A 19,764-nucleotide genomic window follows, 5' to 3' on the forward strand; every position below is an offset into this window, starting at 1 on the left:
GTCATTTGTCTATGTCAAACCTAGCATTAAAAAAACCTGAAAAAAGAATCACAATGAAAAGAATGTATAGCTTTAGCTTACTTAAATCCTGAAATAAAATGTGACACTAAATTTTCAGTGACTTTTATTTTTAAGGTGAAAACATCACTGTCAATGTAAGGATAAAGCCAAAGAAGCAAAACAATTACCTTACCTTTATTCTGTAAAAAACAGCAGTATAGAAAAGGCCTGGTAAGAAAGAGTAGGATTGCTAAGTAGGCAGTGCTAAGATTTTATTTACTTATTCAGAAGAGGCAGAGACATAGGCAGAGGGAAAAGCAGGCTCCCTGTGGGAAACCTGCTTCAGGACTCGATCCCAGGACTCCGGGATCATGACCAGAGCCAAAGGCAGACATTCAACTACTGAGCCATCCAGGTGCCCCTATTTTACTTTCTTTAATTAAAAAAAAAAAAAATTATATTTATGTAGAAGCATTCACAATGTCAACAATACAGCTGTAACTTTTTTTTTCTTTTTGCAATTACAGAGGTATTCTGTTAAGAAAATAATTCTTTCCTATTAGATCCATTGGAGACACCCAAAGAGGACAAAACTACCATCCCCATATATAACTAGTTTCTGCTGTGCACCAATAAGAACCTGCTTTAAATTTCCATGCCCAGTTACAACCCCATACCATCCCAGGCAAAGTTAGTGGCTACTGAAAATATCACCTGGGCAGGACTATCCAAATAAAGATACATCTGATAGTATTAACTATATAAAAAAAGACAAATGACAGTTTAAAAACAAATTTTACACAGCCTATATTTCAAGTTTTTCCTTTTAAAAGCAATGAGTTGGGGCGCCTGGGTGGCTCAGGGGTTGAGCATCTGCCTTCAGCTCAGGGCGTGATCCCGGGGTCCTGGGATTGAGTTCCACATCGGGCTCCCTGCAGGAGCCTGCTTCTCCCTCTGCCTGTGTCTCTGCCTCTCTCTCTCTGTGTCTCTCATGAATAAATAAATAAAATCTAAAAAATAAAAATAAATAAATAAAAGCAATGAGTTGGGTATAGGGTAGTTAATGCTTAACAGATAAGAATTTTAAAAATTCTGCCCTACTCCTCCTCATTCATCTTCCTCCTTTTCCTTCTTTTTCTTGCTTTTCTCAACCCCGATGACTCCTTTTTTTTTCCCCCTCAGCCTTGACAACTCCTTCCCTCATCTCCTGCCCCATCCACCACACAGGCTTTCCTTTAGTTCAGTAGGCAGCAATATCCTCTTTGTATTTTCCCTTCAGCTTAACAGCCTTCTTTTCATAAGGCTGCTTGTCATCCGCAGCAGTGTTAATCTACATCTCTCCCACTTTCTTTGCAACATCACCAATGGATAGACTAGGATGTTTTCCTTTGATTTTAGGGTGAAACTCAGAAGAAAATAAGAAAAAGGCTGAAGAAGGCCTCTTGGGTGCACTGAGACCCTTGAATTTTTGTGTTTCCTCTCTAACAGGGATATAAAAGTTTTCATTTCTCTTCCATAATGAGGCCCATCTGCCTTTTCCATGTTTTCTAATTTTTCTATTTGGCAGACATAGTCTTCTACCTCTCTGTGTATTTCTCAGAAAACTCTGAGTAGCTGAATGAGGCATCTGGGTGCCTCTTCCAGTGCTCCTCCCAACAAGTTTGCACAAAGAATACTATACATGATGACATTTTACCTCTCACCTTCTCAGGAACTCCTCTGCCCATGTTTAATTATTTTTCTCAGGCAAAGAGTCACTCAGTGCCTGTCTGGCTCTCACTTGCCCCAGCATGTTCTCTCACAGAACCCAAATTTTATCAGTAATAATTTCAGACAGTAATATATATTGTGAGAAAAATACAGTAAAGTGTCTAACTGGGGTAAACAATTGTGGAGTATGCAGAGGGAAGGTACTCAGGAAAGCAGTGCTTCAACAGAGGACTGCTAATAAAGGAATCAACCAGGGGCATATTTTGGAAAAGATAATTCGATGCAAAGGGAATAGCTGTTACAAAGGCTCCAAAGCCATAAACGGGTTTTACAAGTTTGAAGTACAGAAAAAGACCAGTGTAAAAGAAGCTTACAAGAAGAAGGGAATTACTCTTAGAGACATATGTCTGTATCTCCCCTAATAGACTAAGTTTCTTGCAAAAGAGAACGTTATTCATTTTTATCTCTCTTATTGACTGGTTGATTCATTCATTTGTTCTACCCCTAATGTATATACTAGATACTCTGAGGCATTACAGATCTAAAAAGGTTCAAGAAAAAAGTCTTTGTTATTAAGAAGTTCACAACTTAAGAGACATCTAAACAAATTCACTGCAACATAAAAGGAAGATACAATATAACAGAAGTACGAAGATTAGTGGTAGTACTGCACTTTCAGAAAAGTCTTTTTTTTTAAGTTATCAAGCTTTTTGAAAGAGTAATCTGCATTAAGCCTCTTCCATTTTTCAATTCCCAATCACTCCTCAGTGCATTGTCATCTCCTATCTCTAATACTAAAAGTTTTTTGTTTTTTGTCAATGTCGCCTTGACAAGTCCAAAAAATGCCTTTCAGTTCTAATTTACTTTAGGTTTCCATCTGTTGTAAAATCCTAATCCTTTGTCTCTTAAGACACTACTTCTTTTTCTCTGGCCTCCTAAGCAGCTCTCAGTCTCAATTATTGACTCTTCTTTTCTTTCACCTATTTTAAAATTAGTCACACTCCTATGAGGTAATATAATCAATTTCCATATTCCATGATTCCCAAGCTGAATCTTCTAGCCTTAATCTTTTTCCTGAGCTTCCAATTCCTCTTAAACATTTCTATTTAGCTATATAGGTTAAGTATTTCAAATTTAACACGTCCACTGTCACAAATTTCTCTACTTAAATCTCTACCATAGTAAGTGACATGACTTTCTAACTAGTCACACAAGTTAAAAACATGTGATCCGGGATCCCTGGGTGGCGCAGCGGTTTGGCGCCTGCCTTTGGCCCAGGGCGCGATCCTGGAGACCCGGGATCGAGTCCCACATCAGGCTCCGGTGCATGGAGCCTGCTTCTCCCTCTGCCTTTGTCTCTGCCTCTCTCTCTCTCTCTGTGTGACTATCATAAATAAATAAAAATTAAAAAAAAAAAATTAAAAAAAAAAAATAAAAAAATAAAAAATAAAAACATGTGATCCCAAATTCTTCCCTCTCAATTCTTCCCTACACTCAAATGAAACTCTTAAATCCTAGATTCTAAAATCTATTAACTCCATCCCTATTTTCACTGTGACTCTGTTCAAGCCATGATGATTTCTTTCATGGATCACTGACAGAACCTTTTCACCAATTCCTCTATATATAGACCTAGTTTCAATTCATCCTTAACAGTAAGAACAAAGGGATTGTTAAAAAGAAATTATACTCACTCTTCTTTCTAAATCTGTCATTTTCTCTCCATCGCCTTCAGGAAAGAAACCCATTCCCCTCCCCTTCATATATCACCAATAGGATCTTGATGATTTTGTCCCCCACTACTATCTCTAGCTTTTGCTTAATGATAATCCATATTTATTCTTTGCCATATCCAATAATACAAACTACATATTATACTCTTTCAGGTTTATAAATGCCTTTCCAAGTCTGCAATATCCACCTAAACTCAGCTGAGGTGTCACTTTTAGTTAAGTTTCCCTTACCATCTCCTACAACACACTAAATTAGATACTTCTTTGCCTATGATACTTCAGTATCTTATAGCTTCATTCAAGCTTACCAATTCTATCAATATTGTCTATTGACAATCTGTGAACTCTCCAGGGACAGATACTATGTCTTTCATTTCTAGATCCTAAATGTCTAGAAGAGTGTCTAGTTAGAACTTATAGCATTTATGGGAACATCTTATGTTCTTCTGCTTTAATTTGAAGAGAAATGCATTTTTTCAATAAGGGAGTGTGGTGCCTAGGTGGGTCAGTTGGTTGGGTGTCTGACTCTTGATTTCAGCTCGGGTCATGATCTCAGTGTTGTGGGAGCCTACTTCAGACTCCACACTCAGTGGGAAGTCGGCCTGAGATTCTCTCTCTGCTCTGCTCCTCCCTCCACTCTCTCTCTCTCTCAAATCAATAAATACATCTTTAAAAAGGGGAGGGAGGATTTTTTATATGGTTAACATACTTTTTTGTATTGTGAGTGAATGGCTTCCTCCTGAGAGAATTTGTTAACTCTGCTTTTCTATGGTAAATATTATTTGAGGCAGTGATTTTAAAACCAAGTGAAAAAAAAATCAAGAACTAAGAGAGAATGAGGAAGCAAGTCTGACTTGATAATTGTGCTATCTCCTTCCCTGGGTTCTTCTCATTATTTTACTGGGAAAAACCCATTAAAATATTCCAGTACAAAATACTTATAAATTATACTAATACATAATTTCACTTATCAATTACAATGACTTCATTTTGGATCTTGTAAATACGGACTTATAAATATGATGTTGAGAAACAAAATGGATAAAATTTATTTAAATCTATCTATAAAACCAACAGCAGGAGGTAAAATTTAATGACTGCTTACTGTAGATCTTGATCTATCCTAATTGCATGCATTATTATACAAAAATCTTGTGGGGTTAGTACTATTATTACCATTTCTCTCCCTCCTCCCTTTTTTTAAGAGATGAGAAAAATGGAGACTAAAGTGTTCAGGTAATGTGTCCAAACTACACTGATAGGAAGTGATAAAAACTGTGAGTTGAACTAAGGGCTACCTAATGCCAAAGTGGATGATCTTAAACACAGTGCTATCGATACTGCCTATATGTCTACTCAGAAAGGACTCAAGAGAATCTGTCCTTTGACAAACATTATATGTTCTCATTCATTTGGGGAATATAAATAATAGTGAAAGGGAAAATAAGGGAAGGGAGAAGAAATGTGTGGGAAATATCAGAAAGGGAGACAGAACGTAAAGACTGCTAACTCTGGGAAACAAACTAGGGGTGGTAGAAGGGGAGGAGGGCGGGGGGTGGGAGTGAATGGGTGACGGGCACTGGGTGTTATTCTGTATGTTAGTAAATTGAACACCAATAAAAATAAAAATAAAAATAAATAAAAAAAAATAAAAATAATAAAAAAAAAAAAGAATCTGTCCTTTGAAGAAAAACTTGCATATACACTACATGAAACCTTTGATATCTTAAGATATCAAACACATAAACAGGAAAAACTGGTTGATTACTTAACTGTTATTCCAATAAATAATAACAGTGTGCTCTATCACAGGAATCACTCATTAGTCAACCATGATAAAGCTTTTAGCCCATTGGTTTTTGAGACTGATTTTCAAAACATTAGTCAGTAGCTAGTGTGTTTCCAGCAGCCATCCCACTTTATGAAATTAATATGAACAGTGAACACGTGTACCCACCCTATTGCCACTTGAGGTGATAATCATAAAAATACAAGGAAATTTTAAATAACAGTATTCTTCACATCTATGCATTTCTTATCACGTGGTAACATTTTGGAATTGACAACTGCAATCACCAGTAAAACATTACAAATAAGACTATGAGTTTGGCCCAATTAGCGTATTATACCACACATAAAAAATCAACAATTTTAGACTCTGGTAGGACCCTGTATAAAATAATATAGAGATTATTTTCTTCTCTTTAAATATGTGTCTTCAACTAAAGAAAAATAGAAAACAGCTTGTTCTTCACATGTCATTCCTTCTCCCCAAGTCAAATGGTCTCAAATGTAGGAATTAAATGTCTAGAACAGGGCCAATAACTATCTTAGAAAATACAGTCATAAGTACTCACACGTGCTAGTCTGTCAAAATTATTCAACTCTGCAATTTGGTAGTGCAAAAGCAACCACAGGCAATACATAAACAATTAAGCATGCTTATGTTTGAATAAAATTTTATTACAAAAAGAGGTAGAAGGCTGGATTTGGCCCACAGGAGTAGTTTGTTATCCTCTGGTTTAAAATGCTGCTCTCCAATTCTTTACCTCCTGCTCTACTTAACTCAGGAGACAGCAACAGCACATTATTTCACTGCATTTTCAAAAAAATTTAAGGAGACTATGTATCTAATTCAAAACAAAACACACATACACACACACAAAACACACAAAATGTTTCATAATGTACAACAAACAAATGCTTACCATCCTACCATTTTTAAAGAATCCCCAGAAGATGCCTTACTAACACCAAAAATTAAGTTATATTTTTATCACTTCAATGTAATGCTTCTTTTTATTATTTCCGTTTATTACATTTTTGAAAAAATTCTTTTAAAAATTACAAATGCCAAATTTACCTTGAGAACTGAATTTAAATAGTAGTATACTGAACTTGAAAAAGTGAAATATAATTTTTCATTACCCCTGAAAACAAATTACTGTTGTAGTAGATATATCAAGCACTTTAGCAAATATGTAGATACCTGTTCTCCACTCTGAAAATAATGATCAGAAAATTTCACTTTTATTTTGCTTCACAGAGAACAATGGAAATAAAAGAGAAGGAGAAAGAGATTACTAATCTAAGAAATGATATGCAAATGTCTGAGTGGATTAGAGCCACGGAAAAGATATGTATGGAAATCCTTTCCCACATCCCGCTGTTGAAGCTGTTTTACAGGTGACTGGGATATATGGATAAAGAAGTAGATATAAATAAATCTCAGTTTACAAGCATATTTACTTAAAAGAGGGATCTGTAATTGTCCCCAACTGTGTAAAATTTACAGCTGCTCTCCAAAGACAAGAGATAGGAATTTCTATTTCAATTTCCATTACCCAGTTTCTTACTTCAAAGAAAATGAAGGACTTTGTGAATGAATGCATACATACCTTCAGCCCACAGGGTAGTATTTAATTTTAAGTTCAAGAATAGTGTAGTAACTATCACCCTTAGCGGATGTAATATTAAAGCCCCTAAAAATAAATAGAACTTTTTCCAAAAGTAATTTTCTCAAAGCTGAAAAGCTCTGCTTTTCTCCATTTAACAAGTTAAAAGAAACACAGCAAAAAAACCCAAAGAGCCTCTAAACACATGAAATATACTGAAGAATGAGGTACTAAGGATAATATAAAAAGATACATTTAATAGTCTTCTCTAATTTGCTTATCACACTTTAGAAAAGTCCTTGGTATAGAACTGAAATTTTTATATTTTTATAAAATGTTAAACTGCATGTTTGATATAATACTGGGAGTTAAATTTATCAATAATATAGCATCATTATATAACTGCCTGTGCTACAACATGTCTTTAAGGAATATTTCAAACTTGGATCAAGTCCACTTCAAGTACAATCTTTTATTATAGTAAGCTAAATAATTACCTGAATATCCAGTTTTTCATTAGAAGAAACAAAAGTTCTATTTCAAGTTCAACTATGTTTCTTCGATGCCATATATGGATTAAGATAATACTTCAAAAATTACTTACAGTAAATATCCGTCTGCCAGTTCGATCAAAAGTTACACAGTATACAGACGACAAGTGTCCAAGAATTCGTTTATGCATTTTCATGTGCTGATATACCGCTGTTGGAACAAGTCGTTCAAGTCTGTATTTCCCATTCAGCTTCCGTGAAAACAAAGTATCCGCTACCAAGACAAAGGGGTAAATGAGTATAATTCAGAAATTAATTTTTTGTTTTCATTTTTTAAGACTTCATGTATTTCAACTTCTCATATGTTGGTAAAAATAAAGATGCTTTCTAATGTATATGGTTCCGAGTTTTACTGGAATTAAGTCAGGCATCATCCTCATTTTACAAATAAGCAAAGTCAGTTTATATGACTAACATCACAAAGTATGTGAGATATTAAGCTAGGATTAAATTTTAGACTTCTTTACTCTCTTGCTAGTACTCTTAAAAACCAAAAACATTTTATATATTATTTCTTTAAAATGCCCCCATGAGATACGTTTTCCTACAAAAGCAGTTAAAACTGGATCCAGTAATTTTTACTTTTACCAACCAGCAATTCTTGAACACATGAACTTTGACACGCCATATGATGTTTAAAAAAAAACTTTGCACAAATGCAGAGAAAGGAATAACTCCCTGCATTATTTTAAGAAGTAATTAAACTGGGGATCTTGCCAAACACCTGTATAATGATTTCTTTTGTAGAATCTATTAGCTCTTTTTTGTCATCCATCTTTCAAGGTAGGACTGAAATTTATCTTCTGCCCAGAGCCTGCTGTGCTGACTCCAGCCCAAAATATTCTCTTCCATCTAAATTACTACTGTATGGACTTTCTATTCTAATAATTATAGACAAAGAAAGTGCTCAATAAATATATGACTGATCTGCAGGTTCATTATTCATTTATAGTTTCCTTTTAATATACTTTTTAAAATTACTTTTAATCTAAGGCTTTTTTCTGTGACTGCCATCTACTTTGCATAGTAAGCACTACAGCTTCTCACTTGAATTTAGTCCCAAAGGAATTTAAATATATATACAAAATACTATTTAATCTAGATTTAGAGCCCAGCAATTACGTCCTAAAGTTGATGAAATACAAGTATCATGGCATATCATAAAAATCTCAGTATTATTTTATCCACGTACAAGTGTTTGGCTCACACTATATTTAAAAGCAAAAAAAAAAAAAAAATCTTGTCGACTTGTGAGGAGAAATGTAGAAAAATGCTCTGCATTACATTTCAAGGAATAGTTATGTTATATTCATATGTTCTTTTACTATATCAATTATTTTACAGTCTTTTTTTTTTAAGATTTTATTTATTTATTTATGAGAGACAGAGAGAGAAAGAGGCAGGCACACAGGCAGAGGGAGGAGCAGACTCCACGCAGGGAGCCTGATGTGGGACTTAATCCTGGGTCTCCAGGATCACGCCCTGGGCAGAAGGCAGGCGCTAAGCTGCTGAGCCACCCAGGTATCACAATTATTTTACATTCTAATAGAATACACCTCTTGCTATTAGTACATAAACTATGCTACAATCTATTTTTAACATCTGGGACTGAGACAAGCTTTGACAGTTGTAAACTAGCATATTTAGGCCTAAACTGGTAATACAGTAACAGTGTTTCATTAAGTTTCTAATAAATCTGATACATTTTTCCTTATGCACAGAAATAGCCTGGTGAAAGACATCCTCTAGTTCTTTGGTTCCAAACTGATTTAGAGTAAGAATCTCAGAAACCCACAGACATCAACTGCCTTGCCAAAAGAGGACTCAAATGTTCTTATCCAAGCACTTAGCATCAATGACATCTCAGACTCACCTGTCTATTCTGTAAGAAAATAACTGATGATAAGTAACACAATGTTGACAGGTGTTACTAAGATGTAGTTAATTCCTTTCATCCAAAATTTGCAAAATTCTCAAAATCACACATTTTTTAAAGACATTTAACACTGTTCAGGTATAAAATATGATTACTAGAGATAATTATCAAAACAATATCAAACAATATCAAAACTATTAATGATCAAACACATACATATGTCAAAATTTTAAATAATTTTTTATAAAGACCATTTAAAAATTGAGTTGATGGTATTTTCTAAGCAAAATATACCTAACAGAGAAATATTGCTGCTGCTTTTAACACTTTTTTCCACTAAACTTTCTAAACTGGGATTAAATCTTTATTATAGGAGTCAACTGGAAAAAAAAAATCTTTTTCAAAAGGCTACTTTATAGTCAACTTTTAAAATCAAACTTTCCAGAAACATTATTTGAAATACATTTGTAATTAAAACTATAGTTGTATATACTACTTTTGTTATGCTTAACAATTAATTACTGACTATCCAGGATGGCTTGGGTGCCTCAGCGGTTGAGTATCTCTGTCTGCCTTTGGCTCAGGGTCCTAGGATCGAGTCCTGCATGGGGCTCTCTGCATGGAGCCTGCTTCTCCTCCCTCTTCCTATGTCTCTACCTTTATCTTTGTGTCTCTCATGAATAAATAAATAAAATCTTAAAAAAAATTAATTACTGAATATCCTTGATTTCAGACAAATTACAAACTCGTGTAACAATAACTAAAAGATAACCTACAGAGAATAGTATGTAGAATTTGCAGCTTAGAAGTTGCTGGACAAACTTGAGAGGGAGTTAGAAAAGAAAATATAAGTATGCTTCAATAGTTGAGGAAAACCTGAGTAGGCCTGAGCAGATCACACAGAAAATTTTTACAAAGGTAGAGAGGAGGATGTTTTAGGACTCTCATTCAATGAATTCATGTTCTTTTACCATACATTTGCATAATGTCTATCTCCCTTACCAGATCTTAAGTACCCTAAGGAAAAGAAATTGTCTTATTCATTTTTCCCACAACTGAGTATATAGGACCTTTTAAATGAAAAAGTATATAAAAGAATCTTAGTTAATAAGATACACAAGATGGTTCAATTTAATCTATAGTTTTATGGCAGAAAGGCAAATGGCAATTACTTTCTTAAAAAACTGTTAATAGACTAATTGGATTTTTGAGTAAAAAGGAAATGTCTCTTGGATTACAGAAACTTCTTAAATTTTATTAAACTAGAACATCAATTTTTAAAATGAGTATGGTTAAAAAGATATAAGGGGTCACAAAGGAATAAGTTCCTAATATGACATTATTATAGTTTTAACCTTAAATCAAGTTAGCATATAGGACTTGGGTTGAAAGTACATTTATTTTCCTAGGTATGGTGATGGGAAGTATTCTTAAATTAAGCCTGCCAAAGCAAATTTCTATCTTCCTTCACTTGGCAAATTCTTTCTTACTATCTAATGTCAGTTAAAAATGTCACCTCTGCTAGTAAGACTGTAGTGAATTTCAAAAGCAACCTAATTGGTTGCTTTGTAACAACACTCCTGTGATCAAACTACAATGATCTTCATTTCATTCAGAATACCAAATTCCTTACACATCAAGCCTACCAAGGCCATGCATAATCTTCTCTCTCATTACCTCTTTTATTTCGCTTGCTACTTGAGACCCTTTTACTTGGTCTGCTCCAGCCACTCTAATCTCTCCCACTCTCACAACACAGGAGGAATCCTCCTAATGTAGGATCTCTGCACTGGCTGTTCCCTTCAGCCAGAATACTCTCCCCACATATAGCTAATTCTTCGACCGGCTCCAAGTCTTTTCTCAGATTTCTGTCACTTCTCAATGAAGCCTAACCTGATCAGTCCATTGAAAATTGCAACTCATTTCCTACCATCACCTTTAACGCCTGTTCCCCCCTTTATTTAGCTCTGTATTTGTTCTTTTTCTTTCACTTATCAACTGATGTTATAATATTTATTTGGTCATATGTTCACTGTTTATATCCTGTCTATACCTCCCCAACTAGAATTTATATAAAAGCTCCATATGTTGCAGATTTTGTCTTTAGATTACTTAAAAAATCTGACAATGATGGCTGGCACTCAGTAGATGATCAGAATATTTGGTGAATTTTATGAATAAATTACACATATAATAAAACTATTATATTTAAGGGATAAAACAAAAATGGATTTCTTTATTGAACAGATTATATATCCAAAATATCTCTAAATAGTTCTTCATTTCAACTGCTCTGTTAAAAAGATTTAATCTGGAGGGAAAGAGAAAAGTAAACATATTTTACTCAATATCCTAATAAACAGAACAGTAAGTAAACATTTAAGAAATCACTGTTACCCATTTGAAATATATCAGTCTTTTTAAAATTTGAAGGGGGTGCCTGGGTGGCTTAGCAGTTAAGCAATGGACTCTTGATTTTGGCTCAAATCATGATCTCTGGGTCTAGGGACGGCTTGGGGCTTAGCATGATTGTGTCTGTCCTCTCCCTCTGCTCTTCCCTCCCGCTCCCACACACGTGCGCACATGCTCTCTCTCAAATAAAATCTTTTTTAAAAATAAGTGAAAGTAAATAAATAAAATTTGAAGACAGAAAAGGAACAAAATGATGAAAACTGTTACCTACAGCAAATCATTCAAAACAGTCTTTGAGACAAAGTCTATGTGTACAACTCTACAGAACTATTAGAGATAAACAAAAGGCACACAATTTTTTTTTTAAAGATTTCATTTATTTATTCACGAAAGACACACACAGAGAGAAGAGAGAGAGAAGCAGAGACACAGGCAGAGGGAGAAGCAGGCTCCATGCAGGGAGCCTGATGCGGTACTTGATCCCGGAACTCCAAAATCATGTCCAGGCATCCCAGGCACACAATTTCTTAATGTTAGATGTAACTATATAATATCTAACCAGTGGATTCATATCCATTACTTCTCTAAATATAAGGACAATAAATTAAATCCCCCTCAAGTCACTTTTCCCCAGTTTATACTTATTTTTCAAGAATTGATTTTTTTAATAACACTTAGTGTAGAAAATAACATAAATGAAAGAAGAAAAATCTATAATTTTATCACTTAGTCATTTAAAAAATTTTACGAAGACTTCCCTGTATTCCTTTGTGAAGTAAGAGTTGGCTTCCAAATTTGACCTGTGTTCAAACCTGATACTCTGAGGACTTTCAGCAAGTTTCTCTGTCAACTTTCTAGAAACATTTTCCACAATATACTTGACTTTCAAATTATGCTGTTCTTTGACATCTCACAATTTCACAAATTTCAATTTTATCAGTATTTTTTCCTTTTTAAAATAACTTCTGATTTAATATAAAAAGTCTGCCCAACCAGCCAACAGTACAATAAATATCCACTTAGTTTCTTTTACCTCTCTGTGGTTTAAAGTTCTCATTTAACTCCTTAATTTATCTGGAGTTTTAGTATATACTGGGGCGAAATCTCTAAAGACATTTTTTCTCCCCTAAATAATCAACCATTTGTTCCAGACTTTTCATTTACTAATCCTTCTTTAGCCCATTAAATTGTGATTAAATTATTTATTTGTATATTCTGTGCTAGATCACTGCACCAAAATTTTAATTTTGTAACTAATGATGTTTTAATATTTATTGGGCTATTCATCATATGCATCCATTTTTAAGTGTCTCAGTCTGATTACTATTTTATTTGAAGATTGCTGAGAAGTTAAAAAAATATCTTTTTTTGGAAATTTAAGGTTAATTTCATCTACTTATAAATAACTGACATCTTTCTATCTAGAAACATTGATGCTTTCTTCCTATAGCTGGGATCAAGTTTTCAGTAGAGATGATTTTAGAAAAAGATAAACATAACCAGAGTTGTCTTAGTTTTCCTCACTATACAAATCTGTATCATCTGAAACAAGGGAAATCTGTATACAAATCTGTATTAGTTGAACCAAGTTTCAAAAGGAAAAAATGGGTAGCTGTCAAGAAAGAGCATCTGCAATAACCTCAGTAGCTATAATTTTGAGGACATTTGAAAATACATGGTAAAATCTCTGCAAACAAAAAAGAACTGAAGCAAAAGTACTATCACTTCCCTCCAAAATGTTTAGAATTTTTTCTCCTTCTGCTAGATACTTTGTAAAATGGACAAGAATATATGGTGCAATCGCAGTAAATTATCAAAGATTAAAATTAACTATTGCTAAAAAAGATGAGTTGGAAAAAAATGTAAATTACTATAAATTAACAAAAATGCAGAGGTTAGTTTTTCTGGGGTTTGTTATTATTATTATTTTTTAAACAAAGAACAGTAAAGCATGCTATACAATGTCTATTCCAGAAGGAAAGCTGTCTTCCCTTAACAATCTAAACTGGAAGGCCCCAGAACAAGTGTGTGCAACTTCTGTCAGCTCATGAAAGTAAAGCCCTGCTGGTGGCATAACGAATGCAAGGAGAAGCATGTGGCTGTAGATTCCAAATCCCAAAGAATTAATTTCTGTGACAAGAGAAAAAGTAGATGAAGAAGCAAGGGCAGACAGACTATATAACTCAGCAGGTATCTCAGTACAACTTGGGCTCTTTTCTTAAAGAGGTACTCAGATAAAAAATATCGGAGTATTTTATAAGATGATTTTAACTGTTTCTTGTTAAATTCATTTCATACTATATTTTGACTAATTCTATTCTGTAATTCTGGTTAACAAAAAATGCTTGGAAAGTTCCCAGGATTTAAGTAAAATGCAAAGGTAGTTACAATTAATTAATAACCACACAAACAGTTCATAAAGCAGAAAAGAGTGAATTCTGGATAATCAGCACCTAGGTTTCATTTTAATCTCCATGATCTGTGTTAATAAAGGCTTTCTAAATGTAAAATTAGTAACTCATAACTATAAAACAAGAGTCTGAAAACCTATAAAACTAAATTTGAGTGAACTACAAAACTGGTAATAAACAGGGAAGCAAGACCACATGAAAACAAATTCCAAACTGCTTTATTGCTAGACAATAATTAGTTTTCTCAATAAAATAATGCCTGATCCATGACCAGGCACTCAGAAGGCAAATTGCCTTCCAAATTCATCACAAGTCCAAAAAATTGCCTATTTGTGGTGTTGGTGATCTCAAAATTTCCATTAGACAAATGTATTGTGTGGTCTAAGGTATTTGATACATAAAACTTTATTCATTTTAAAGAACCACAAAAATGTTCTAATGAAAAGGAGTCTATGATTAAGAGGTCACAAAAAATAGTCATATACATCTCAAAAAGAGAAGTTATGCTAAAGCCAGGAATCAAGTATCTGGAGAAAATAGCTATGAAGAGAAAAGAGAAACCAGGACATATAGCTAGAGAGGGTCTTACCAGAAGGACTTCAAGAATCTAACAATAGAAAAAGTTTTACCTGCTTCAAATAACAATGTGGGTAAATGTCAAAATATAACATAATACCTAGTGTGGGAAAAAAATGGCTATTGAACACTATTATGATGTGTAGCTGATTTGGAAAATAATGGCTAATATTACTGAGGGCTTTAGTACACACCAGGCACTTTACATAAATTCTCATTTAATTTCACCCATCCTTTAAGGTAGGTACTACTATCCCAATAAGGGGATATTCCTTACGAGTAAGGAAACTGAAAGACAGAGGTGAAGCCCAGGTTTGAATTCAGGCAGTCTGACCCCAAAGAGCACACTCTTACTAAGTAAACAGATACTAAAAAAAAAAAAAAAAAAAAAAACTAGAAGAAAATATGCCAAACTATTAATAGTAGACAACCAGAGACAGACTGATTTTTGAGCCATTCTCTGTTTTCCAAGTTTTCTCTATTGAGCATATGTTTATTCTGGTTAATTTTTCAATTGAAGAAAGTATAGCTCAGTCTACCTGAAGGAACTCAAGAGAGCAATATGAAAAATCTAAACTGTCTGAAGAGATTAATTTAAATTCAAAGACTGAGAAAAATAGGCCCAAAGATAAAGATGTAAGGAAATTTAAATTTATTTAATCATAAAAAAAAGAAACTCTCAAAACAAAGCATATTGAAGTATCAGAATTGTATACCATAAAACAGACAATAACCACTGCCAATTTTACAATGGACCGAATGATAAGCTATAAAGAATTCACATCTGGTTTGATTCAAAAGCCATAAAATAATAAAAAGAGCCATCAATTTTGTTTATACGTTTTGCTTCTAAAATCTATCCCATTAAATTTTTAAGGTAAAAAAGAAATATATCAAAGATCATGTAGGTTCAATTATTTGGGAAGAATTCATATAAGAAGGAATTTTTTAAACATTTAACTCATGTAGAGCCACAACTGAAAAGCCTGCGGCAATAATTCTACTGGGGTTACTAACACAGACATTAGTAGGGATTAACCACTAAATATTCATAATTTGAGGGTCAGATTATCTCATCTGGGAAATAATTCAACACAGACTGGCTTATTTCTATACTATCATCTGGTCCTTATGTCATCCTGCACCAGTAACCAGCAACCAAGAACACAAGAACAGGACAAATAAATCACCACTATTATAACAAAAAAAATTCCCAACTTTAGTTAAAGTAGAAGGGGGTTGCAACATTACAAGGATAATCCTATAAACAACCTTTTGTCCACAAAAAAGGGGGAAGGCAAGAGAGAACAGAAAAGAAAAATAATCACCTGGGCAACACAGCACCAGGAGAGTTTCTCTTTATTTTAGTACTGTAACTAAAATAATTATAATGCACAGTAGCTACCCTCCAAATCTCTACATACTCAATTTGGTGTTTAGCTGTACCTTCTGTTATGAAACACATCATATTTTTGAGATTTAGGGGATATCACAAAGATAAATAAGATCTAAAAAGGAGAATGCAAATACTGAAATAAAATACAGTAAGTAAAGCGATAATTCCAAGAGTTAAAGCAAAAAAAATCTCATGAACCAAGTACGAAACAAGCACAAGCAAAAGAACTCCCAAAACACAGACATTACAATTACTAAGATAATTTACTAGAATTGTAAAATTACTTGATTTGTATTATTCTTCCTCCTCTTTTCTTTTCGGAAACTAGTCTAATACTACTTCAATCAGAAAATAATAAAATGGTTAACATTATCAGTTCTAAATATTTTTAAGTTTTTATACTAATCTTAATAAAAATTCATTCTTTAAAAGTTATATGGTTTTATGCCAAACATTTTAATCATTCAATTTTAAATCAACAAGCATTTATACAGCACCTACAAGGGCCAAGTATGAACTAAGGGATCTAACAAAGAAAAAGAAAAGACACAGTACCAGTACTTACCCTCATGGAGACTGCAGTCTCAGGGAAGACAGACATGAAACAAGGACTTACAACAAGAAGTGTCAGCAAAAAAAGTGTTCAGAAAAATCTTGAAATATACAGCAGAGGATCCTAAATATATGGTAGGGGAAGGAGGGATTGGATATCAGTGAGTCAGGCTTTTCTGAAAAACGGACATTTAAACTAAGACCTGAATATGGAACAGCCAAAGAATGCTGTTAGGAAGGGAGCACATTGTACGCTGAGGCAAGAGCATGTGCAATGGTCTCAGGCTGGAAAGAACATAGTATTCAAGCTACGTAAGGAAGTCAAATATGGCTAGCACACAGAGGAGCAAGTGTCAAGAGAAGGGATGGGATGGTAGGGGGGCAGACTGCAGAGTACTTTCTAAGCTATGGTCAGGCATTCTGGACTATTTCCCAAAAACAGTAAGCTGAAGGTTTTTAAGGAAAAAGAAATGCGAATAATGTAAGATTTGCTTTAGGATAACCAACTGCAGTTTTATCTCTTGACCACAATGAGAAGAGTTCAGAAGGGATATAACTAAAAGCAAAAGCCGATTTTGCAAAAGAAATCAAAGGGTTCAAAAAACAAAATTTCATTATAAAAAAAAATAATTAGTTTGCCAACAAGATTCTAAAGTCTTTCTCAAAAACTGAATGATTTTCTCTCAAACTAAGCATTTATCTGGTAAGAGATAAACTTTAAAGAACACACCACATTTTACTCTTTCTAAAATTCACATTCTGAAGCACAATTCCAAGGTTCCTATACCTAAATCAATAAATGGACATGGGTAGTACAAGGCTAATGCATAAAGAATTTCACAGAGAAGGCAAGAAGGTGCTAAATAAACATGACATAAAGTTAATTGCATCTAAGATCAGAAACAAAATAACCAAGGGTATAACTGAGTTGGTCCACTATCTCTTAAGGTTCAGTTTCTTCAATATAATGAGAGTATCTTGCAGTGTTGCTATGAAAAGCAAACAAGACAAATATTTGTAAACTTGAAGGTATTATATACTAACATTTATACTGACCTTAAACAATCAAATCTTCATGTTATAAAAGTAAATCTTACTGAACAGTTTTTCTTTTATTTTTAAAGACTTTTATGGAAAATCATTTTTCCCCTTGTGTCTTCCTTAAGGAGCTGAATAAATTACTGCTCTGTTTATATAAACATCTACTCAGCCTGATCATGGACTTCCCAGTTTCAAGATGTCTAGGAAGATGTTCAATCCTTAATTTCAAATGTTCCCTGAAGAAATTAAAAATAAAAAGTCAGAGACTTTATGAAGAAAATCAGATAATTTGCTTCACTTATATATATATGAAATTCAACATCAAATCCAATAAGTAATTAGGAAAAATAGGGAACACAAACTAAAAGGGGTAATGGATGGCTAGTGCTTGCTAATTACTACTGCAACTGCTTGCCAGACACATTACAACGGGAGGACAAGGGGCACAGATGATACCTCTCATCACAACGATGACCTTACACAGAACTTCCTCTCATTATTTATAAATAAATAAATAAATAGATAAATAAATAAATCACAGCTATAAGAGCAACAATTTGAACTCACCTACGTAAATGTCATTCTTCAAAGTGTTCCCCCTTTTTTGGTCAATCATAAATTTGAAAAGAAATTTAAGCAAAGGAAAAATATAAACAATAATGTCTATTTTATAAATTTGGCACTTTGACACAATGAACATTAACTTTATTTCCCTTAAAACAAAAATGCAGTGAGTCCTAGGAGCCTCTCATAGCTAGCTACCTGTTCTTAGAAGGCAAAAAAGAAGGAAGTAGGGAAGCTGGAGATGGGAGAAGAGTAGGGAAGAGAGAATTAAAAAAACAAAGCCTCTGCCAAATGGAAATATGAACATCATTCTTAACTTTTCTCACGCATCCCCTTCATTAATTACATCAATTACCTAACTACCTCTTCATTTAATATTTACAAATGCTGAGGAGTTGGGTCCATAAAGAGCAACAAAACATTATCTCTATCCTCCAGGTCCTAACAGTATAATAGAAAAAAACAAAGGTAAATAAATATCATTCAGAGGACAGATTAAAACGTAGATGCCAAGACCAAAAAATAAAAACCCAAAATACAGCTAAGTCAGAAATGATTGAACACAAATTAGAAAACTATTAAGACTAGAAAAACAGAAGTAAATGGTAGAAGAAAATGAGTTCTGAAAGAAAAAAATGGTCACTGAGAGAATAACAGATCAAAACAAATGAATTTAAGTAAGTGATAAACAGATGCCTAACTAAAGATAAAGCGTGGACTGAGTTGAGGGCAAAATGGCACAAGACTTAACAGAATATAAGGCAAAGGATAAATGAACAGAAAAGAAACCACAGATTATTATAATCTTTTAATTCACTGAATTAGGTGTCAAATGTTAAATCTTAGAGATTTATAATAATATACAGTATTTCTAATAGTTATGTAAGAAGTATACTCATATGAGGAAAAAAATTAACCCTGTAACTTCCAGACCTTAGCCCAGTGCCAAATATGTTAAGAACCAACTGCAGAATAAGTCAAATATTGGAAATATGTCAAAACATAACAGTGAAAATAAAAAAGGGTAAGAACTTTTTCTCCAAAAAATGTACTCAAGATTTATGAGCAAAATAATTAAATGAAAATTATAGGAAGAAAGGACAGAAAGTAACATTTATTGTTAAAGTCTATTTTGTGCCTTACTTTGCTATTAAGTTTCCAAATTACCAAGTATGGTAGGTATTATCCCTATTTTACAAGTGAGGAAGTTGAGAGGCTAAAAAATTAAATAATTTGCCTAAAGGCCACACATCTAAACTAAAGCAGACTAAGATTTATAATCTAATTTTACATGAAACTTTGCTGTCATTGTTCAAACTAGTTTTCTCAGAGAAAACTATAAATGTAGATGAGATCTAAGACTTCTCTGCATGCATAAGCTTCTCAGTGTGAACTGGATTCTTGTGTAGGAAAGCTATTTTTCAAGGCAAAACTGTTTCCTTAACACTCACACATCTTTAAGAATCAGGTTCCTCAGTACTTGTTATCTCCACCCACCAAAACAGCAACCTTGCCATAGAAACAAGTAAAATGAAAGAAGCAACAAG

The 19,764-nt window shown here is 33.6% G+C and overlaps 1 protein-coding gene and 1 pseudogene across 5 annotated transcripts in view; both read right to left on the reverse strand.

Moving 5' to 3' along the window:
- PHIP (pleckstrin homology domain interacting protein) overlaps nt 1-19,764 on the reverse strand; it is a 131,893-nt gene that overhangs the window by 89,905 nt on the left and 22,224 nt on the right. For 3 of the 5 annotated variants that reach the window (XM_038554573.1, XM_038554572.1, XM_038554576.1), the window contains exon 7: nt 7,443-7,603. In XM_038554573.1, coding sequence (XP_038410501.1) covers nt 7,443-7,603 — 161 coding nt within the window. Of the gene's footprint in view, nt 1-7,442; nt 7,604-16,625; nt 16,722-17,668; nt 17,844-19,764 lie in introns of those variants that run through there. The other 2 variants (XM_038554575.1, XM_038554574.1) reach the window with 2 other exon arrangements.
- Nucleotides 965-3,061, reverse strand: LOC106559546 (annotated as a pseudogene).

Source organism: Canis lupus, chromosome 12 (genome assembly GCF_011100685.1).
Source record: "Canis lupus familiaris isolate Mischka breed German Shepherd chromosome 12, alternate assembly UU_Cfam_GSD_1.0, whole genome shotgun sequence".
Taxonomy (NCBI): Eukaryota; Metazoa; Chordata; class Mammalia; order Carnivora; family Canidae; genus Canis; species Canis lupus.